The 24,033-nt window shown below is 41.4% G+C and overlaps 1 protein-coding gene across 12 annotated transcripts in view; it reads right to left on the bottom strand.

Moving 5' to 3' along the window:
• ARHGAP26 (Rho GTPase activating protein 26) overlaps positions 1–24,033 on the bottom strand; it is a 452,567-nt gene that overhangs the window by 214,432 nt on the left and 214,102 nt on the right. For all 12 annotated transcript variants that reach the window (XR_015768163.1, XR_015768164.1, XR_015768165.1 and 9 more), the window contains one exon: positions 614–650. Coding sequence is in view for 9 of the 12 variants with exons in the window: in XM_088023297.1 (XP_087879423.1) it covers positions 614–650 (37 nt within the window). In the remaining 3 variants the exon portion in view is untranslated. The remainder of the gene's footprint in view (positions 1–613; positions 651–24,033) is intronic.

The following is a 24,033-nucleotide window of genomic DNA, read 5'->3' as shown; positions in this document are numbered from 1 at the left end:
CAAGGTTACAGGTGCCCTTGGAAATTATGATTAATCAGAGTGCTCAGAGCCAGCAGCAGGGGAAATATGCTGTATATTCTACAGAGGCTGCCCAGGGTCATTCCCATTGAGGAGGAATATTATTACAGACTTCACCATCTCCACTCTTTCTTCTCCAAAAAGGTAACAAAGAACACAGTTACTAAGCAATCCCTAAAATAGTTGTTGCCTATCCAGTCCTTTGAACAAGACTGTGTAGGAGGCAATTCTGGCTTTCTCCTAGGACAAGGTTCTTGGGAAGCTGCACAGTACTCGACTGAGTGGCTTTTAAGTGGTTAGTGGAGCTACATTCTCAAGACCTAGGGTTAACTGAGATAATATACTTGAAAATGCTTTGTCAAGTGTGAAGGGTTATATATCGCAAGGTGTCATTACAGCCTTGCCTGTCAGGCTCACTAAAATGTCCTGGAGTCACTGACATGGTAAGTCAGGATGGAAGCAATGGACTACACCAGGGAAATGGGGCAGACCCAACATGCCCACAGCACCCTCTGGTGGTTCTTCCCCAGAGTAGCAACTTTTAAAGCTCAATCCCAACCCCAGCTGTAGAAAATTATCCAAAAGACATACTTACTTCCTTCACTCTGACTGTCTTTGTTCGAATTGTAGACCTAGAAAACAGAAATAAACATTTACTTGTGTGAATTTTCTACCACACTACAGGTTCAATGAATAAGATCATTACCTGCCCCCTTTCCCTAATTTATGCTATAAAATGGAAGGCAATTTCTGGCCCCCAAACATGAATCCTCTCTAAAATTATCTACTTCCCAGTATTTACTTCAGGTATTCTCAAGTATGTATACATCAGAATCACCTATGGAACTTTACTCTAAAAAAAGATCATATTCTTTAAAAACAAAACTTATGTGTATATTTAAATTAAAAAGAAGAAAAGTTTTAAATAGTTACAATCATTAAGCATTTACTGTGCACCAAGCAACATGCTGAGCAATCCACATGAATGATCTCAAATTATCTACACAACAATTCTATTGAGTAGGAACCCATCACTGTATTACAGATGGACAATCTGAGACTTAGAGAGGTTAACTAAGGTCTCACAGCTAGTAAATGGCAAAGTCAGGACAAAGATACATTATAAACTGCTAAGTGTTAACACTGGGGAGTGAAACCAATACTTTATATGGTTTTGAAATTTGAAAGTTGTAAGGAAAATTCATTACTTTTACAATGTAAATCCCTTAAATTATTTACAGAAATCATAAAAGGGGAAGTGCTCCAACAGAGAAAAAGAGAAAATACCCCAATATAAAACACACAATGACATACTGCAAGAGTCGGCAAGCTTCTTCTGTGAAGAGCTAGACAGTAAATATTTTAGGCTTTGTGGGCCAAGAAACAAAATCAGTATTACGCAGATACTTGTTTAACAAGAGAGAAAATGAATTTCCACAAATTTTTGGTTGACAAAATTTAAAACATAGTAATTTTTCGAAATACAGGTATAATATTCCTCACAGTAAAAATCCCTTTTAGAGTTCCAAGGGTCTCTTTTCAGAGATGCTTGGCTCAGTTCCTCTAGAAGTTAAGTAAGTGGTTCTCAACCAAGAGTGGCCATCAGAATCCTGTGGAATCTCTCTTCCAAGGAGTATAATTTTTTGAAATGCAGATCTACCAATCAAAAGAATGGGGTTTTATTTGTTTGTTGGTTCTACATAAGGAGGATAACATTTGGCTTAATTAGGGTTCCAAGTCAGTATTTCCTATCAAATCAATTGCAGATGTTCATCTACAAATGCCAGGTTATACAAAAACCAGGTGGTGTGCTGGATTTGGTCTATAGGGCAGTTTGCCAATCCCTAATATGGTGACATTAGTAAGTAAGATAAACCCTCTGTTATAAAGGGAAAAAAATCATAGTTTTCCAAATCTCTCTTTGGTGATTATTATTCTTTATATATGAAAATGCATAGGGTAAAGCTGGCTATCATAAGTATGTATGTATGTATGTATGTATGAACATATGTACAAAGCTGGCCATCATAAGTATGTATGTATGAACATATGTACATATGTATGTATGTATCCATTGATCTACCTACCTACCTACCTACCTACCTATCTATTCCAAGTGATTCTGATGGCTACTCTTGGCCGAGAACCACTTATTTAACCCCTAGAGGGGTCAGAGCCAAGCATCTCTAAAAAAGAGTCATGAAACCCTAAAAGGGATTTCTACCTGCTAGCAAGTGTGGGTTGGAATGGCTGGTCAAGAGCTTTCCAACCTAGCCCTTCAGTTGCCTTGAGTCATTGGGTAAGGCTCTCACCCTGTCTGGGCCTCTACTGCCTCATCTGTAAATTGAAGGAGTTGGCCAAGAGGGTTTTGAATGATCAAACTCTAAGAAGGACAAATCACTCCATTTTATCATTATTGATTTCCTAAAGAACCACTATTTGAAAGTCAGGAGGATGAGGATTAAAGAAAAGGGTTTCTGTACTTGAGGCAAAGGCATCAGTTTTTATGCTTAAAAGTTCTAGAGATGAGGGGTCAAAAGACTGTGATCCTGGCACAGCGTTTTGGAAGGAGGAAGACCAGTGCAACTGGCAATCAGTACATAGTAGAGAAGGGAAGAAGATGAAAATGGGGCAGAGAGGCAGCAACACAATCCTGCAGGATGTTGTGACCTGTGAGTGAAACAGGTAGCCTCATAATAGCTAGGACCAGCAACCCATGGTGAATGGTGTTCACTAACCTTGGAAACTGGGTGAGCCAAGTGCAAGGGAAGAGACCCTACTTTGTCAAGAATTTTTTTTTTCAGCATCCCTGACCAATTCATTCCATTAAACATTCTGAGAGAAACTTGCTCCTGTTTATAAATGGCAAAATCTAGAAAGAAAAACGAAATGCAAGACTTTTAACTCTTCTTTATTAGGAGGAGAATTTGCACCAAAGTACTTTCCTTCAAGGTTTCCTGGGTCTCAGGAAGTGCTTGCCTGCAACACCCAAGCATTCCCCAAATCGGAGAGGCATGATCAATGAGCCAAAGGTGCCAGAAACATGTGCTGCCCAGTCCTTTAAGGCCAGGCCATTCATCTCTGGTAGTTTGGTAAATGAGCCAAAGAGAATGAGTTTTGAAATAAAGCTAACAAACCATGCCCGCCAGAACTGTGTGACTACATGGCCCAACAAGGAAGGCCCAGGGTGGGGGAGCAGCCTCACCACCACACAGGCCAGATGGCAGCACGGTAATAGCACTAAGTGGGAATAGCTTTGTTTAACTTTACCAAGTACCACACACATCACTGAATCCTTTTAACCACCTTATGGCATAAGTACTAGCACTGTTCCCATTTTGCAGATGTGAAACCTGAGGCCCAGAGAGGTTACACAGTTTGTCCAAGGACAGAGAGCCAGTGAGAAACTTCCTATTCTATCTTGCCTCCACAGGGAGGTTACAATACTCTTTAACTTTTCAAAGCAGTAGCAAATGCGCATTACTACCAAGCAAAACCAGTAGTCTATAGTCTATATATACCTCCTCCCATACCGGCAGAAGCCAAGGGCATGAAATTCACCCTTGAAAAATGGTCAGTCTGTTCTGGAGAAATCTGTATTATTATTATTATTCAAATGTAACTAACATACATTGTTATATTAGTTTCAGGGGAAATCATCTACAGATCTCATGGTGGCCCACTAGTATAACACTGAAGTACAGAGGCGAGGTCAACTACCTGAAATAAAAAGTGTCTTTGGCCATGGCTTCTGTCTTATGACTGATTAGCCGAATTATCTCAGGTTTACAAGCTTTCAAGTAAGCTTCTCAAGAGCCTTTGTCTCGAAAGGATAGAACATAACTCTCCTGGATTAATTCAAGGAGACACGAGTCACTAAACAGTCCCTGTATTACGGCTCCTATGAAGACTAATTCAGTTAATACGCTTTCTCCCGTCACTTACCATCTCTAAACCTTAATCATGCCACCTGTAAAATGAGGATATTAACATTCCCTACCTCTTAAGGGTGTGTGAAAATTGAGTAAGATAAAAAATATAAAACATTTAATGCAAAGCAGAGAACACCAGTTCCATGTCCCACTTAGAGTTCCATAAAGATAAAATTTCACCACCATCATTTTCATCCTCCTCGTTAATTCTCTTCACTTATCCCCTCTGGGGTAAAAGGCTAAGGATGGGAATGTAGGTTGAGGGATCCGGTAACACGGGGCTCATGAGCATTTTAATTTAACCAACTGAAACTGATTAAGGGACTAAGGGCAAGGAAGAGAAAGAACCATCCAAAGTCAACTTACAGAGCAATGGGTTCTCAATTTTTTTTTTTAAAACAGCAGTCAAAAACAAAAGTAACCACCTACTGCCAACCACTTGTTCAACCACTTTTTCACCAATTATGTGCCACGCACCATACGAGGCATTGAGATGAATTATTTTATTTCATCCTGAAGCCTTAGAGGGTAGTAGCACTGCCTCTACTTCACGGCACTATGTAGCTTAAATAACTTCCCAAAGTTTACAAAACTAACAAGTGGCAGAGTGCTCTAGACTAGCTGTGCTCAACCACAACTTCATGCAATTTCCCCACTCAGTCCCACTTTCTAGGGGAGAAAAAAAAAACACCTTGGCAATTAACAAAGAACTCAAAAGAAGCTAAGCAGTAATTAAAGTGGCAACAATGCAACCATTATGTAAGAACAAAATTTCCATCCAATTTAAACATAACAGTAATTCCACAAACTTCCAATTAATACAAACATAGCAGTAATTGAAAACCACAACCAGCTTGAGACACTTCAGGATGCCCAAAAAACATCCTTCCCTGAAACTCTGAGCACATATACAGAGAACTAGTCAGCATTGCCAAGGACTGTGGGGCAGACAGATTTCCTAGTAGAGTACCACATTCGAATTCTTGTCAAACTCTATTAACAGGCTAAATTTAGAAACTTTAAGTGACACTCCTGAGAGGTTACAAGTAAGACAACCTGGGTCTGTGGAATGCCACTCAATAGTGGACATGCTTTTTTAGATCAAGGAGGGACCCGCTTGTCACAGTGGGCCACAAGCTACACTTGGGAAAGCTTTGAGAAGGAACTGTCTGAATCTTAAGCACGGAGAGTTAAAACCAATTTGAATACCTTGCGATAAAGAAGGATGTGTCTAGGGGCCAGAGCTCTGGGAGCTAGGTATTGGCTCCTCCTCTTCCCATTAGGAGTGTGCCTCTCATCACAGCCTGATGCGCGGGAGAAAACAGAAGTAAAATGGCTGCCACTGCTTTTCTCTTTCTCACCTAGCAACCCCCCCTCCCTTCTGCTCGCCCTTTCCGCTGCTACCAGTTTCGCATTTGCTGGCTTAGAGGGGCTCTCTTGAAAGTCAAGTCGATGTAAATGTATCTGATGGCTCTTTCTGATTACTTATTTTTGAACAAAGGTGAAAACCTTGCTCTTGCACCCTCCAGAATTACTCAGAAAGAGGGCTCAGTGACTAGAATATAGCAGGCCACTCAATAAGTATTGACTGGATGAAGTTTTTGAGTAGAAGAATAAAGGAGAGACTGAATTTTTTTTTTCTTTTTAAATCCCCATGTTGGGGTTTTTTTTTCTCCCTCTAAAGGGGGGAGAAAAAATTTTTATTTATTTATTTGACACAGAGAGTGTGAGCGAGAGAGAGCAAAGTAGGCAGAGGCAGAGGGAGAAGCAGGCTCTCTGCTGAGCAGGAACCAGATGCAGGGCTCTATCGCAGGACCGTGGGATCATGACCTGAGCCGAAGGCAGATGCTCAACCGACTGAGCCACCCAGGCGCCCCCCCCCATGTTGGGGTTGATGAAGACAATGCACTGATGCACTAACCAGATAGGAAAGGTAAGCAGATCTATCATTGCTGAGCGACTATATGTCATTCTTCCAAATATCTGGAATGCTCCAGGAATCTCTACATTAGAGAAGAATGAAAATGTACAATTTAGGCCTTGTTACGAGACAATATAAAGCAGATTTACATTATTTGGCTTAACTCAAGGCTGTCAAGACTCAAAAGGGCGTCACCAGGAAGTTGTGAAATCCGAACCAAAGAAGGGGTTACTATACCTCATGCTACTGAGTCTCCCCTCCCCTATACAAAAGAGGCACCACAGACTCAGGCAGTCTTGGAAAATGGCCCAGCAAAGAGTGACCAAATGGCTGTGCTCCTGAAGCCAACTGAAGAGAGAATCTGACGGCCGCTCAAGCCTTCTTGCATACCAACACACCAGCATACTAGTGAATACAAACAACTACTTGCTGTTCAACATGATTATGACAATGATGACAGAAAAATACACTTTCTTTCCCATTTGTTCAAGCATTTCCGGCTGGTTTGTACCTAAGGATATAAAGGGCTTATGTCTTGTATAATTCCTCAATAATACTGGGGGAAAACAAAGTGCTCTAGACACCTGCTACTTCTACCCTCTTAGCATTCACGTTCCACATGGACACCATCCTCATTCTCCCTGGGGAGTCACCATAACCAATTTATCAATTCTATCACTATCATATTCCTTAAATCTATTCCTCATCCCCATTTCTTCTTCTACTGCCCTCAGCCAGATTTGAACCACTTGTTGGCACCCTGGCATTGGCCTTCTTCCTGGTCTTGCTGGCTCTGCTCTCTTTCCACTGAAGAAAAACCATCAGGAGATCACAATACTAGTCTTCAAATACTCAAAGGGCTGTCATGTGGAAGAATGGCAAGACTTACTATTCCGAACAGAGATGAAAGTCAGGGTGGTGTCCTAGGATGGCAGATTTCAGAGGGATACAAATAACTGACAGTTAAGAGCTCTTCATAGTCCAGGAAAGCAGAGAAACTGGCTGAATGTCATTCTGACACATAAGACTAAGCTCCATTTCATCTAGAAGGTGGCCCTGGGCATTCCTGGGCTGACAAATGCAACTTCATTTGAGGTTTAATTATTGTGACCCTATCCTCTCCCCTGTACAAGACTTCAGTGGATTCCAGGATGGGGGAAATGGCCTAGCGTCAGGTGAAGCAGGGTGGTAGACAGAGTAGTGATGTGGCCCTGGAGAGTTGGTGTTAAAGCCTGGTTCTACCACATTTTAGCTATGTGCCTTCACGTGGCAATTTAACATTTCTGAGTATGTTTTCTTTTTTTAAAGATTTTATTTTTATTTATTTATTTGAGAGAGAGAGAAAGCAGGGAGAGGGAGAGAGAATCTCCAACAGACTCCCTGCAGAGCATGGAGGCTGACATGGGGCTCAATCTCACAACCCTGAGATCATGACCTGAACCAAAACCAAGAGTCGGACGCTTAACTGACTGAGCCACCCAAGCATCCTCTGAGTACGTTTTCTTATTATAAAGTAAAGCTAAGTAATATACTTCAAGGGGGTCTTAGAAGAACTAAAATAGCCTCACAGCACCTGCAAGTACTCAAAAATGCTATTTCCCTGTCTGCTGCCTCCACAAAGATGTTCTAACTGACTTCATGGCTGCAGACCCCCTATTGCTTTGGCCTCTCACTGCTCTGACAGTCTGTTCTATACAGTTTAATACTTCAAAATACAATTTCCCATTTTCCATTATTTCTAATCTGCAAATAAATTCCTTATGACCAGTTCTGTCTTACATTTCTACCAGGGGTCTCCCTGGCATCTAACACAACGCTGGGCATATGGTTAGTGTCTAAGAAGTTGCTCCTGATTGAGGGACAAAGGAGCTTAAGACAAAGGATGAAACTTCTTTCAGTCATTCTCAGTGGGTCGGAAGTGGACCCTAAGGACCATGATGAGGAAATTATCCTTAGAATGAGGCTTTCACATTTTGAGTGTCGCTGACACTTAACGCACTTCCTGTGAGAAATTTCAATTTAAGATCATAGAATTTTAAGGCAAGAAACTGGTTGTCATGGAGCATGTAGGTGGTCGGTCACAACCAGAGATGCAGCCAAGGGGTGGGCCAGCTATTGTAACTTGTTTCTGGTCCTGCTAGATTTTAAACATGAGTGCAATGTTTCTGGAGTTACTAACACTGACTGCTGTACATGCTCCTCCCCCACAGCCCTGTGATTTGCCTGTTATATAAACACTGTTGCCATAGTTATAATTCAGGAAGCTTTGTTGTTTGACCTCAAGAAAAATTCAACCTCAAATCAGGGTAACGCTGACTCTCTAGACCCACAATAGACCATCAGAGTGTAAGACCTGCCAAATTCCTTCAAGCTTCTAGAAGGAACTACTGTATTTTGGGTAACAAGCGAGCAACAAGAAGAGGAAACGCTGCAACATTATGCAATTTCCTTGCATTTCATATTCAGAAATCCTGAAAACCCCTATAAGCAACTTCCCTAGCTTTCAACCCAAGATCAGAGTCACAGCCAATATAAACAAACCTGTACGCAAAAGAGGAAAAACGAAATCTAAGTAATGTCCAAGTAAGAAGAGTATTTGAGGAAAATTTTAAGGGCAACAGAAAAAACCACAAGCTCACTTGATAGCAAATGTACTACATTAAGTAGATGGTATATGAGCTGACACGTATGTAGGATGTGGTCAGATCAGAGTGCGAGGAGTCTTCTGGCTTTAGCATTTCCTGGCTTCACACCGACGTAACATTAAAAAGTGGGTATGAACCCACCAGCCCATCAGCATGATGCTTCTACCACCCCATTCGTCAGACAAAAATTGTAATTTTAAACAGAGAAAGTCTTTCTGTGTTCCTCTGCCCCCTCCCCCCACCAACACCCCCTCCATGTCTTTGGAAATAGTGGCACAGCTCCATCAGAAGAGGGAACCTTGTTCTGTTGTGCTTTGGAAAACTGCAAATGAGAAATTCTTTGGTACAGTACACATGATTCCAAAGTTGGAGCTTGTGAGGTTCTGCTGCTAGAGCAGGGCCCTGCCCAGGAGAAAGGACAGCCAGACAGTGAGTCACTACACAAAATTCACTCCTTTCAACTTCCAGTCCCTTCATCCCTGCAATGCCTCTCCCAGAGGCAGGAGGGAAATTTATCCAACACAGGCACAGGTGACTTCTTTCCCTACAGACAACTGGTAGGTCAGAGTACTGCATTTCTAGATAGATGACTCAAAGCCGAGTTTCCTCGGATACAGGCCCTACCCTAAATCTAGGAATAAACCTGATGTCAACCCAGCATATGCAGCAAGAGGTTCTGGGAATATTCGCTTTGATTTTTTTGCTCTGAACTGGTAGGGAGGGGATCCCTAGCTCTTTGACATGAGGAATCTCTGTTTTCCTGAAACACCCAAGGAGCAGAATAGGGTTTACAAACTGTATTTTAGATTCTAGAATCCTTTCTGGTTCTACAAAGGTTAAAAAGTTATTAGACGGAGCCCTTTCTTATCTCCAGACAGTGTCAAAGGAGGAGGTTTATCAAGATACCACACTATTTCCCACACAATGATTGGAGTAAAGGGTAAGGTTGGGACGATCAGAGCGCTTGCACATGAAGATTTGTCTTTTGGTTACCTACAGTGTTCATTCACTTGTCATTAGGTACCCTGCTCTCCTTCCAAGGGTCTACACCTCTCCATCACAGGCAGAGGTCAGTCCACTTCTGACTCTGGAGGTAGACAGATAGTATGACTTAGACCAGGTTGGCCAGAGCAGCATATTCACTCCCTACTCTCAACATTTACTTTGAAACATTTTCAAACTTACAGGAAAAAAGTGACGGTGAATACATACACATACAACCCATCATTCCCATCCTACTGTTGTTAGTATTTTACTACATTTGCCTGATCATGTAACCAGCCATCTCTCAGTATCAGCCACCTATCCAACTTATTTTTTGATAAATTACTGCAGACATCAACACTTCCTATCTAAGCACTTGAGTACGCTTATCATTTATTAAAGTTTAATCCTGGTTTATCAGCCTTAATTTTTAAGGTAAAAGCTACCTACAATGAAATGCACAATTCTTTTTTTTTTTTTTAATTTATTTACGTATTTTAGAGAAAGAGCATGAGCAGGAGGGGCAGAGAGAATCTCAAGCAGACCCTATGCTGAATGTGGAACCTGACTCAGGACTCAATCTCATGACCTGAGATCACCACCAGAGCAGAAACCAAGAGTCAGATGCTTAACCAAATGAGGGACCCAGATGCCGCTGGTGGGGGGTGGGGGTGGGAGGGGTTGTTATTGAACAAGAAGCTGCCAACCTCTTTTCCAAAATCATTGTTTTATACTTCCACAAATAATGTCTGAGTGCTCTGGTTGCTCACATACTCACAAACACATGGTGCTAGCAGTCTTAATTTTAGCCTTTCTGGTGGGTATGTAATACTATTTAACCGTGGTTTTAATTTACATTTCCCTGATGATTAATAATGTTGAGTACTTTTTCATGAGCTTACTGGACTTTCTCAATCTTCTTTTGTGAGATGTCTCTCCAAGACTTTCACCCATCTTTTAGTGCAGTTCTTCTTTTTGTTACTAAGTTTTATGAGCTCTCTATACATTCTGGATATGTCAGATGTATGTTTTGCAAACAGTTTCTCCCATTCTGTGGTTTGCCAATGGACTTCCTCAATGGTATCTTTTTTTTTTTCCTATTTATTTATTTATTTTTGATGTAGTGTTCCATGATTCTTTGTTTGCATATAACACCCAGTGCTCCATTCAATACATGCCCTCCTTAATACCCATCACCAGGCTAACCCATCCCCCCACCCTCTCCCCTGAGTTTGTTTCTCATAGTCCATAGTCTCTCATGGTTCATCTCCCCCTCCGACTTCTCCCCCTTCAGTTTTCCCTTCCTACTATCTTCTTTTTCTTTCTTAACATATAATGTATTATTTGTTTCAGAGGTACAGGTCTGTGATTCATCAGTCTTGCACAATTCACAGCGCTCACCATAGCACATACCCTCCCCAATGTCTATTACCCAGCTACCCTGTCCCCCCACCTTCCTCCCCTCCAGCAACTCTCAGTTTGTTTCCTGAGATTAAGAATTCCTCATATCAGTGAGATCATATGATAATTGTCTTTCTCTGGTTGACTTATTTCGCTTAGCATAATAACCTTTAGTTCCAACCACGTCATTGCAAATGGCAAGATTCCGGGGGTTTTTTTTGATGGCTGCATAATATTCCATTGTATATATATACCACTTCTTCTTTATCCATTCATCTATCGATGGACATCTTGGCTCTTTCCATAGTTTGGCTATTGTGGACATTGCTGCTATAAACATTGGGGTGCACGTGCCCCTTCAGATCACTACATTTGTATCTTTGGGGTAAATACCCAGTAGTGCAATTGCTGGGTCATACCATAGCTCTATTTTCAACTTTTTGAGGGACCTCCATACTGTTTTCCAGAGTGGTTGCACCAGCTCGCATTCCCACCAACAGTGTAGGAGGGTTCCCCTTTCTCCGCATCCTTGCCAACATCTGTTGTTTCCTGACTTGTCAATTTTAGCTATTCTGACTGGTGTGAGGTGGTATCTCACTGAGGTTTTGGTTTGGATTTCCCTGATGCCAAGCGATGTTGAGCACTTTTTCATGTGTCTGTTGGCCATCTGGATGTCTTCTTTGGAAAAAATGTCTGTTCATGTCTTCTGCCCATTTCTTGATTGGATTATTTGTTCTTTGGGTATTGAGTTTGGTAAGTTCTTTATAGATTTTGGATACTAGCCGTTTATCTGATATGTCATTTGCAAATATCTTCTCCCATTCTGTTGGTTGTCTTTTGGTTTTGTTGACTGTTTTCTTGGCTGTGCAAAAGCTTTTTATCTTGATGAAGTCCCAATAGTTCATTTTTGCCCTTGCTTCCCTTGCCTTTGGCGATGTTCCTAGGAAGAAGTCCTCAATGGTATCTTTTGATAGCACAAGTTTTCAGAGTCAAATTTATAGTCTTTTTTTTTTTTTTGTAGACCTATTGCTTTCTGCATCCTCTTAAGAAACCTCTGCTGATGCCAGAGAACAAAGATTTTATGTTTTCTTCTGGAAGCTTCATAGTTACAGCTTTTATTTTTAAAGTTTATGACCCATCTTGAATTAATTTCCCTAGTTCCTTTGGTTTGTAAACATAATTAACAGGTGCTTCTGAGTCACAGCCCAGATCTGAAACTCACTGGTTTAAAATACAAATTCAGTAAGGAGTAGCATTAACCCACCCTCACTCCACTTCTCCCCACCCTCTAGAAAGTTGTCATACGGAGTTGATCCATAATATATAACCTTTGGGGGTCCTCACAATATTAACAAAACTGTTATCTGCTCTCTACCCAGCTCACAGGACAAGGGAGAAATAAATAAGCTTTGTAAAGACATATGTGTGTGTGTATGTATGTGTGTATGAGCATATATATAATATGCTCAAGCCTAACTTTCAGGGTTCATGGCTAACTATATGGCTACCTACAGACTATAATCTCAAGAGGCAGGGAGCCCTGGAAGCTGACAAGTATGTGGTCCTGACTAGCCACTGACTTCCTGTGTGATCCTGATCAAGACTCTCGCTCTCTCTGGATCTTAATTTCCTAATCCATTGGAAGAGGAGCCTGAAAAATTTTTTAAATTGCTTAAATTCCAGACTCCTCCACTGCCTAACTTCTCTAATATCCCACCATCAAAAACGAATCCTTTTGGTCCTGAGGGGTTCAAATCAAGACTCTACTCACTTGAAGGGTTTTATATTACAACGGGAGGATAGCACCTTGTACCTTATCAGCAACCTGCTAAACTGGGATTTGCTGACAACTGGTTAAAAATGAGGTCTTGTAAATTTAGAACAAGAAGTAAGGACTTTGAAGGAAAAGGAGGCATGATCAGAGGCTGCTGACCAAAGATCAGCTCAGCTTACTGAACAATGTGGTTTAAAGCTGACCAGGAAGAGGCTGTTCCAAACACAATATGCCCAACCCAAGCTTCCCTAGCTTCTTCTGTAGAAAGCTAAAGCATGCCATACACAGAGCCACCAAGCTCAGTTACCAGCACAGCCAGAAGCCAAAGGCAACTGGGAGAACTAAGCCCCCCTTGGGTCCCCTCCCCAGACTGGAGGACAGGAGAGATTAGGACATGCCTTACTTCTGACCTGAATTTGAGAGCATCGCAGGTAAACACACAGATCAAAGGCCACTTCTGGGCCTTTTCCTGCAGCACTTGATATAGGTGATTAGCCTGTGTCCTTTAAATGTTCACCTCTCCTGACCCCTACCCGAGCCTGCTCCACAGGCAGCTCTGTAGGTTCCTCTACCCTGCAGTTATTTTTTGTAACTTGGGAAAAAAGTATTTATATAAAAATGTTATATAGGAATATAAATAATCATAAATGCAATGTGTTTATAAATATAAAATAATTATAAATGTACAATACACATACATATTTACACACATGTAATCAATTCATTATTCACTCTAGTTATGTTCTTTAGAGTCACTGTCAACAATAAATTAGCGAATATAGAACCTCTGCTCCTATGCGGAATACAGGGTTAGGTTCCCAACATTTTCATCAAGTCATCAACACATAACTTTGTTCTGTGTGTGCTTCTGTTTAAAGACACCTTATCTAATATATACTGTTGGTTCATTAACACGGGACTCCTGACCAACAGCACTACAACTGATGCCTGACAGAAGTTCATCTAACAGGTGTTTTCTTTGTAATACATACCACAGCCTTCTCATGCTTAGGAACAGTAGCCAGCACTTTAGCACTATGCTTGGGGACCATTTTAAACAGAGACATCACCAACAAAACACGCAAAAACACAAAATAAGTGGTACTAAACACAGCAAAAAGGACACTTACTTAGAATCTGAGGGCTAAAACATGACGGCAGAGGGTATCACCTTGTCCAACCTCAGCTGGACACATGTGTTAGACAACTCAAATTTTTCTCTGCACTGTGCAGATCTCCAAGACTAAGAAAGCACCCCAAGTACTGATTTGGGGATATAAATAAATGTTCACAAGTATGACTTCATAAATATGAAATCTGTGAGTAATAAGGATCAGTTGTGTGTATGTGTGTACAGAGTCAAACATATACATATGAAATATTTTGAGAATACATAAAAGTACAAAAAAAAAAAAATCCCCATGCCAACCCAGGGATTGGCCATGCAGATTTAACAGATATTGGCAGCTTTTTAAATTTGTTTCCAACTGAGATCTCTAAGGAACTGAACATCATAGTCCCCAGCCCCATCTCTGTCTCTTTCTTCCCCTACTCCCAAGATGGTGTGTACCATTCCTATGCATGTTTTACTACTTCTACTACATGTGTACATGTCCATAAACAGCATATTGTTTTTATACTTTTAAAATGTATGTAAATGGCATGATACCATGTATGCATGTGATCTTAAAACTTGCTTTTTCATTTTCTCTTATGTTCTTGATATTTACCCATATCAACACATGCAAATCAAGTTTATTCACTTTATCCACTGTAAAGCATTCCATAAAATGAAACAGCCACAGTTTGTCCATTTCTGTACAGATGAACAATATAGGTTATTGCTACTTTTTCACTATTATAAACCACACTACAGTGAACAACCTTTTCACTGGTCTCCGTTTGTACATGTGTATGTATTCCCTGGGGCAAAATCAGCCAACTACAGCCTGCAGGCACATCCAGTCTGCCCTGTGCTTTTCAAGTAAAGATTTTTTGACAACAGTGATGCTGAGCCATTTACATATTGTCCATGGCTACTTTGTGCAAAACAGCAGAGCTGAGTGGTTACCACAAGGACCACTGCAGGATACGTACATATTCGACTCAACTCCATTTTGCATAATTACCAACTGATACTCCCACCAGCAGTATACTTGGAGAATTCCACTTACTCTAAAACCTCCCAAAGTTCCTTTGCTGGCTCTCTTATTGCACTTCCTCTTCCTATGCACAGCACTTAGAAATTTCATCCATTCCCATGGCTTCAAACAAATGCTTTTATGCAGATGGAACCCCACCTCTAAACATACAACCCCAACCTCCCTCTGGCTTTCTTAGTAGCACACCTCCATTTCTAACTACTTACTGGTCATCTCTACCTGGGAATTTCCCTGAACTGCAAACCCAGCATCTATTCCTCTTAACAACACCAAGAAGGGTTTTTGAGACAATGGAAGGGGGAACACCTTAAAAATGTGAGCCAGCAGCTAAATTAGAACTTGTTTTTGTTGGTTGATCCAAGGCCATTTAATGGGGGGGGATACACAAACCTATTTTCACATACTAACTCTGTCCTTTCTAGTTGTGACACCTCTCTGTGCCTCAGTGCCCCCAGCTATAAAATGGGGATCATTCCACCCAAACTAAAGGATGAAATGAGAGCAGTAAAGCAGTTGGCACAGTGCCTGGCACACAGTAAATGCTCAGTCAAAACAGTAGTTAATAATCACTATCTTGGTTAATGCCAAGACTCTTCCAGCAGTAACTTGGACCCATAATCTTATATTCCTATCATTTTGCTCCCACATCTAACCAGGTGACAGTAACTGTATTTTGCTTTCAAAATGATGATCATATCCATTCCTCCCCATTCAGTCCCAAGACTCCTGTTGAGTAGCTTAGCACCTCTTGCTTGTAATGTCTTCAAACTGGTTTACTTTCTGGCCTCCCTTTGTTCAACACAACCTTCAGAGGGCCAGAGCTCTGCAATCACTTCTGCTCCAAAACCTGTATGGTCATCCCCTCGCAACGCACGTTCGTGGGGAACCTGGTGCTAAACCATTAGTAGACGACCTGCTTCTGGGTCAGGGTTTCGTACGTAGCAGAGCAGCTCCCTTGCTGTGATCTATGAAAGTCAGCCCTTGACACAAGGGTTTGTAAAACAAAACAAAACAAAAAAACCAAAACCTGTATGGTCATATCATCCCTGACAGCATAATGTCCTAATTTCTATGTGCATCCTCTCACAAGCTGGCCCCAACATTTCCTAACTTAACTTTCCCCTTTCTCCTCCCAACCTTCATGCCCCAGCTAAATACAACTGGCTATTTCCTACACTTGCCCCATGTCTTCCTAAGAACATTCATTTCCACATTCTTGCCAAGACAGCATTTCTTTTTTTTTATTTTTTATTGTTATGTTAATCACCATACATCATTAGTTCTTGATGTAGTGTTCCATGATTCATTGTTTGTGCATAACACCCCGTGTTCCACGCAGAATGTGCCCTCTTTAATACCCATCACCAGGCTAACCCATCCCCCCACCCCCCTCCCCTCTAGAACCCTCAGTTTGTTTTTTAGAGTCCATAGTCTCTCATGGTTCGTCTCCCCCTCCGACTTACTCCCCTTCATTCTTCCCCTCCTATCTTCTTCTTTTTCTTTTTTCTTAACATATCTTGCATTATTTGTTTCAGAAGTACAGATCTGTGATTCAACAGTCTTGCACAATTCACAGTGCTCACCATAGCACATACCCTACCCAATGTCTATCACCCAGCCACCCCCTCCCTCCCACCCCCCACCAATCCAGCAACACTCAGTTTGTTCCTGAGATTAAGAATTCCTCATATCAGTGAGGTCATATGATACATGTCTTTCTCTGATTGACTTATTTCACTCAGCATAACACCCTCCAGTTCCATCCACGTCGTTGCAAATGGCAAGATCTCATTCCTTTTGATGGCTGCATAATATCCCATTGTGTATATTTACCACATCTTCTTTATCCATTCATCTGTCGATGGACATGCCAAGAGAGCACTTCTATCCATCTCTGCCTATGCATATCCTTGAAAGCCCTACTCACATGTGCCTCCTCTATGAAGCTGTCTTCAATTTCCTCTGTCTAAAATCATCTCTTCTATTTTAAAGCACTGCACTTATACCTCACATTCATCACCTCCACTGTGAAATAACAGCAAGGTGACAGATTTATCCCTGAAGACACCAGAGGGCCTTGAGCATAGCTGGCATCCAATAAATATTTGATGAATGACATTATGAACCAAGGATGTTTAAAGTGCTGTCAATGCACACCCTAGACTCAGTTTACATTAACTTAGTAAGTTCCAACCCTAGCACCTAAAGAGGCTGTGTAAATTAAAAATGAATTTAGGACTTAGAGAACCCCTCAAATCTGGGAAGAGTAACTTGCCATCTCTCTACCAGCATCTTAAGTATTAAACTGCACACTTGTAGTTGTGCCTCACACCAAAAAGTTTCAGTAGTCAGCATCAGGGCAAGACACAGAGCCCAAGTGTCCTCACTCCCAGAAGTGTGTCAGGCATGAAAAAAAACCAGAATCTCGCAAAGCACGGCAGCTCATGCAGTTTCTTCCGTAGCAGCTAACTCTTATATTCTCCATGTACTTAAAAGTCTGCTACACTTCTTAAACCATGTTAGAGCATTTCAGGGCAGTTAGGAAGTAATGGTGCTGAGATAACAAGAATCATTTGGAGGGAAACAAAAATCAAGGTAGATCTCTACCTTACACCATTTTGAGGCCAAAACAAACGTGAGGTATTTAATCTCAGAATGTGGATGCCTCAAGCAAAAATAAAATACATAAGGTAGCTCATAGCCCTAATACATAGAGTTCTTACAATCAAAAGAAAGATATATACACCAACAGAAAAACAAATGGACAAAGGATAAACTATTTGCAAAAGGAGGACAGGTCGTCAATAAATGTGAGGAATATTTGAATTCATCAAAACACAAAGAAATTCAAATTATAACTGATATTTTTTTACCTTTTGAAAAAATGACAGATTTTTCTGTAATCTGGGCTCAGGGAAATAGACACTACCATACAGGACTTATGGAAATATAAACTGTCACAGTCTTCACAGACAGTGAGCTTCAAAAACAAATCTATGTATTTACCAAGCATGGCCCTTCTATGAATTTATGCTAAGGAAAGACTCCCAGATAGCAGCCCACAGGGGGGTCTCAGTGACTACATAAACCTCTCAGATATCATATGTAAAGTGTTATGTATTTATACATTTTTCTGAGAGAGTACACACAATTTTGTTCATGCCATCAATGACTTTAGTTTCTAAGTCACCCAAGAACTTCTTGTTGTGGAACAGTATTTAGAAACAAGGTGTGACAGACACTGCTAGGTATCTATAGTGTCTATTCTTTCTTTCCCCCCTTAAAAACAGACCCTTGATTATGTAGAAACAAAGTTTATCCAGCTGAAAACACAACAATCCTCTAGGGTGGGAATGTGACTCAGGTCTAGCCAATGAGACACAAGGCAATGTACACTGGGGATTTCTGGGAAAATGCTGTGCCTCTGGCATACACACGTTACTCTTCTCACCTCCTCCCTTCTCCCTGCCTGAACCACAGACACGAGGCCAGGAAGGGCAGCAACCCTCTTGCAATCATGAGGTGACAAGGAAGACAAAGCCTACATCCTATGGATGGAGTAAGAGAAAGATGGAAAGAATTTGGGTCCCTCAAGGCTTCACAGAGCTATCCTATCTACCCCGAACTGTTATCTTACAGCTCAATGTCTAAATACCTCCCCCATTTAAGCTACTGTTTGTTGGATTTTCAGTTGTTAAAACTCATGGCTAAACTGATACGTAACAGAAAAATACAATAAATATTGAAAATCCTACTTGTATTACAATATATGGAAAGTGGTCATTTTGTTTATGTGTATGTATAAACATATATATGAAAAAGGGTTAAAAACACAAACATCAAAAATGAACCACTATTCTCTTAGTAAGTTGAGTGATAATCATTTTTATCTTTATGCTTTCAGTTGACCATTTCTAAATCTACAGCAACAAGATTAGCATCTCTGAGCCTAATTCATCATGGAGTGTAGCAAGGAAGGCTCAGCCTCAGATATCAAGGACATATACAATCATCTCCATTTTACATGAACGCGAATAGCAGTGAGGTGACCCATTCCCATTCTACCCGCCTGCCAACAAGATGCAGCCCCACGAAGGCAGGTGGCTAGAGTGACATGGGTGATAGGCAAGCTCTGTGGGGCTGCTCTGAAGAGGCATGATAGTCCCAGACAGCTCTTAGGTCGCCTAGACAAAATCATCTTCAGTTCTTGCTACAAGGCCTATATGTGGTGCCACAGGTGGGCAGGCACCTTGGACAAATGCTTCTGGGTCACATCAAGGCAATACATAGGAGGGCAGAACCAGAGACAGCCTCCCTGTGAGCCCACTGTTGACCACCCAAACAAAAGGTCTCAGGGCTTCCCTGAAGTTTCTGATCGATCTTCTTCCAAACAAGAGCAGACACAACCAACCAAGCCTGCGTTTGGGGAGTCAGGGAACTAAAGCCACACTGTGCCTTAAATCTGCCAGAACTATGTCCTTTCCAAACCTTGCAAGAAGGCATACAACAAAAGGGAAAGATCAGACACTGGACACACAGAATATCAAGGCTGGAATTGGCAGACACTGGTGATGAGATCCTTTCCTTCCTTTTCAGATTCCTTCCTTCCCCTCCCTGACTGACTCCATGGGGCTTCCAAGCTGTTTAACGTTGTTACTCCTGTCCTTCAGCCCACTCTTTCTTGTTCAGTCAAAACTAAACCGTAGAGAAAGACCCCTTCCTGCCATAACCCACCCCCCGCCCTGCCTCAGAGTGAAGCCAGCAGCCATGTTTAGGAGATCATAGCCCTGACTTTGTTCTACTATTCTGATTCACGTAGCTGAACGAAATGATTGTTCTCATTAAAAACGGGCCTATGTTTTACTGCCAGTGAAGGCATTCCCAAGTGCTCCAACACTGAGTTTGCCTGGGCCAGCAGCCAGCCATCTGGACTGCTCCAACAACTTATGTAACTTGCTGTGTTTCCACCTTTGGCTTGGGGGGTGGGGGGTGGTGTAAAGCAGGAAATGGACTTAGATCAAGCTGTCAATCCAACATGTCCGAACAGCCTGCTAAACATTTGGTCACAGGACTTTTTTAGCCTTCGAGAGCAACATAAGGTGGACTGGATCAGGCTAGCTTACACGCAGCAAGAGCCAAAAAGGAGCATGAGGTCAAATAGATTGGAGAAAAGACTTCTGATGCACGAATGCAATGAAAGCCTCCAAGAGTCACTTTTCCATGTCCATGGGCTACAGAGTAAAATGCAGGCAGATGTGTAACTGCAACAAACAATAGGAAAATGTGAACCTTTCGCTTACTTGGTAACTTATGAGGTTTAAAAAGAAGGGGTGGGAGAAGGTGCTGAATTAGCTATGAAGCAGGGTGGGGGTAGGGTGGCAGCACGGATGAGCCAAGTACCTTCTCCCAATGAGGGACAAGGACAACTCCAGTTTGATTTTGGCCAGTAGCTCTGGAGATATGAAGGGGGAGGCAAGAAAGAGAAACCTGTTAGTCCTTTTAAGCAGAAAGTGTACAGAAAGATCATTTGATTGACGGTAATTCTGCCCTGTACAAGAGTAGCCAACCTGCTGCTCATAATAATAACGATGATCAGGAGTATATACAGCCCTTCAAAGAACTTTCCAAAGATTAACTTGTACTCTGCCTAATACGGTAGACTTCGTAAATTTAAGAAATCTAATCTTGAGGGTAACTCATGGCCTCACCATATCTGGGAGTAACAAAGCATGGAAGGTGCATGCCCAGCTAGACAAAGACCAGGAGAACATTTAGATTACATTTTGTGCTTGGGGGTTGTTAATGTTTCGTCAATTTGGCCCAAGATGCTTCAGGGAGAGGCAGGTTTAGGAGAGGCAAAATATCAATAAGAGAATGGGTCTGGATCTAAGTTCAACTGTTGGCTCTGACACTGGCTGTGTGACTTGGGGTCGTATGTCCCAGTATTAATAACAGAGATTATAAAAGTATGTACCTCTACAGAATAGCATTACAGTGAAATGTGCTAATACATCAACATACTTGGAATGGTGTCTGGCATATAATAAACATTTAAATGATGGGGTAGCTACTTATTACTACTAGTTGACTAGATGTTAAGTTTCCTAAGAGCTGGAAACAGTATCCTTAGGTTATAATTCTAGAAATACTCTAGCACTCTATTTAAAAAAAGTACTTGGGGCACCTGGCTGGCTCAGTTGATGGAGCACAAGACTCTTGATCTCGGGGTTTTAAGTTTGAGCCCCACAATGGGTATATAGATCACTTGAAAATAAAATCTTTTTTTTTAAAGAGTAGGTGCTTAATAAAATGTGTATTAGGTACCTTAGTCAAATGGAAGAAAAATAAAAAATAAAAACTTTGAGTCAGAGCTAGAATGAGAAGTTCAGGAGCTGAGCCATCCAATAAATCAGGATGATGGCCCAAGGCCCCACACAATGGGTGGCTGGGACAGGCCACTGCAGGAATGAGCAGGGGGACATTTAGATCTTGGCCAGACAAATGGAATAGGAGAAAGGAGTTGCTCAACCACCTGGTGCTAAAAATGACTTCAGTGCTCACTTATAACACCCCACAATCCAAAAGGAATCTCCCCTTCCTCCTCCTCATCACCACCACCACACCAGCATAGCTATTCATTTATAATATTTATTGACCACTTACTAATGCATCAGGCACTGTGTCATAAGTGACACCTCTCTCATTTAACCTTCCCAACAGACTGGTGAGATAGGTACTGTTGTTATCCACATTTTTAGAGTGAGAAAATAGGCTTAGAAACTTAAATATCTAACCAGCAGGTAGGGAGGCTGGGACTGGAATCCATGGTGTGAGACACCAACACCCATGCCTTGTATCACTAAACAGGAAGTACTCCCAATACACGTAGCCATGCTGCATTCTTCTCTTCACAACGACTCTTGACATTCATATTGCCTTTACAGAAAAGATAAGCCTGCCCTGAAAAAATGGCCAAAAGATGGTAGAGGCATTGATCAAAAGAAAATAACCAAATGGTCTCCACCTCACAACTCAACAAGGAAATGTAAATATACACCCAATGAGACCCTAACATACACACAGCAGAATAGCTGCAATTAAAAATACGGACAATTTCAAGTATAGTTGAGGATGTGGAAAAATTAGAACCTTCAAACATTAGTGGTAGAAATGCAAATGAGTACAACCACTTTGCAAGAGTATTTGACAATATCTACTCAGGTAAACATCCATCCACCCTATGGTCCCCACTCCTAGGAATATACTCAAGAGAAATGGGTCCTTATGGCCAAAGACAGGTAGGAGAATATTCCTAGAGGCTTTATTCATCATAGCTCAAATTTAAAAACAACCTAATGTACATCAATAAAAGCATGAAAACCTTGTGATGAAATGCTTTAGATCAATAAAAAAGGACAAACCACTGCTACCAGCAAGCACAGAGAATATCACAGGCATTAAATTGAGGGGAAGAAGCCATCAAAAAAAGAGTACAACCCTATGACTCCATTTAAATAAAGTTCAACAACAGGAAAACTAATCAGTGACAGAAGTTAGAACAGTGATTACTGGAGGGTGGGGGAGGGAAGGAGGTTTTTTTGGTGTGTGTGTGTGTGTGTGTAAGATTTTATTTATTTATATGAGAGAGAGAGCATGAGAAGGGGGAAGGTCAGAGGGAGAAGCAGACTCCCTGCTGAGCAGGGAGCCCAATGTGGGACTCGATCCTGGGACTCCAGGATCATGACCTGAGCTGAAGGCAGTCGCTCAACCAACTGAGCCACCCAGGCGACTGCGAAGGAGGCGTTTGAGTGCACGAGAGAGCTTTCTAGGAAATATTCTCTACCTTCATCCAGATGGTGGCTATGTATTTATAAATTTGGCTTCAAAGTGACAATAGAGCATGACAGTGACATTCCTCTCTGGGACACCTTATTCTCCAGTTTCTAGCTGCTGGACAGAGATTTACAGTAGGCAGAGTAGTGTCTCTACCTCCCGCAACCCTCCCTCGCTTCCTGAGTGCCTGCAACAGTGACTGAGGAGAGTTAACTTCAAGTGGGATTATCTCCAGCGATTGGGCTCACAGTGGGGCAGTGTGCCTTCATTCTCCCACAAGTACCCTCCTTGCCCGGATATAAATAATGCAGCCTGAATATAAATTTGGGGACTCTACACTGAATAGTCCTTTTCCCTTTGATTATGTGTGGAAGAAATTTTAAAATATCTTAAAAGCTGTCAGTCTGCCCCTGCTGCTTACTTCTGCAGGGCTTGACAAGGCAACCCATCAGCGATATAACTCAAGAGATACATCCATCTCGGTCAAATCCTAAACAAGGAGTCAAAAGGAACACGCCCAGTACCCTCCGGATGCACCATGGTTCCCTGCAGGAAATAATCTACTTTTTGAGCAGACTTGTTCCAGCTGGAGACACAAATGGAGCTGATGTGGAGCAAAACCCAGACACCAGCTGGGACCTCAGAACTTAGTAGACTTGGGAGGGGAGGAGAAGAGAAGAGAGAAACAACATCTAGTTGAAAATGCCAAGGTAACTGTTATTTATTAAGGAGGGAGGGGAGAAAACATAAGGAAAAATTTCTTTCTTACAAATCTCCATCTTCTTTAAATCAGTAATAATGTTATTTTTATCATAATGATGTTATTTTATGAAAAAAATTATGATACCTAACAAATTTAATGATAATTCCTTAATATCATCTGACAATCCACACTGAAATTGGTTTGTTCAAATGAGGGTCCAACCCAGGTGCATACATTAGATTTGGTTAGGTGTCTGAAGTCACTTTTGTTTCCAACAGTCTCCCCTCCCTTGTCCTTTGCCATAGCATTGCTTTATGGGAGGACTTTAATCTGCAATGCTTCAATATGCTTTAAAAAAAAAAAATCCAGATAAAGCTGACTGGTAAGACTAAGTTGGTCATTATACCAGGCATTATGCCTCTTTGTATTTTCTCCCTAATTTCAACACTTACAAGAAGGGCAAATTCCCTTCTTGATACAAAGCTCCAGTAATATGATTATAATGACATTTATAGGGTGTTCACTATGTGGCAAGTATCGTACCAGGTGATTTTGATGGATTATCTCATTTAACTGTACATACCAAGAACTCTGAGGTCAGTGTTAAAATTACCCCACTTAACTGATATAGATCTAAGGGCCAAGATTAATCAAAAAGTA

This window comes from Eumetopias jubatus, unplaced genomic scaffold, assembly GCF_037043125.1.
Source record: "Eumetopias jubatus isolate StellerSeaLion01/CBP00866 unplaced genomic scaffold, mEumJub1_p1.0 scaffold_5, whole genome shotgun sequence".
Classification (NCBI taxonomy): Eukaryota; Metazoa; Chordata; class Mammalia; order Carnivora; family Otariidae; genus Eumetopias; species Eumetopias jubatus.
Note: the sequence above shows the minus strand (reverse complement) of the source record. Positions and strands in the feature narration are given on the sequence as shown.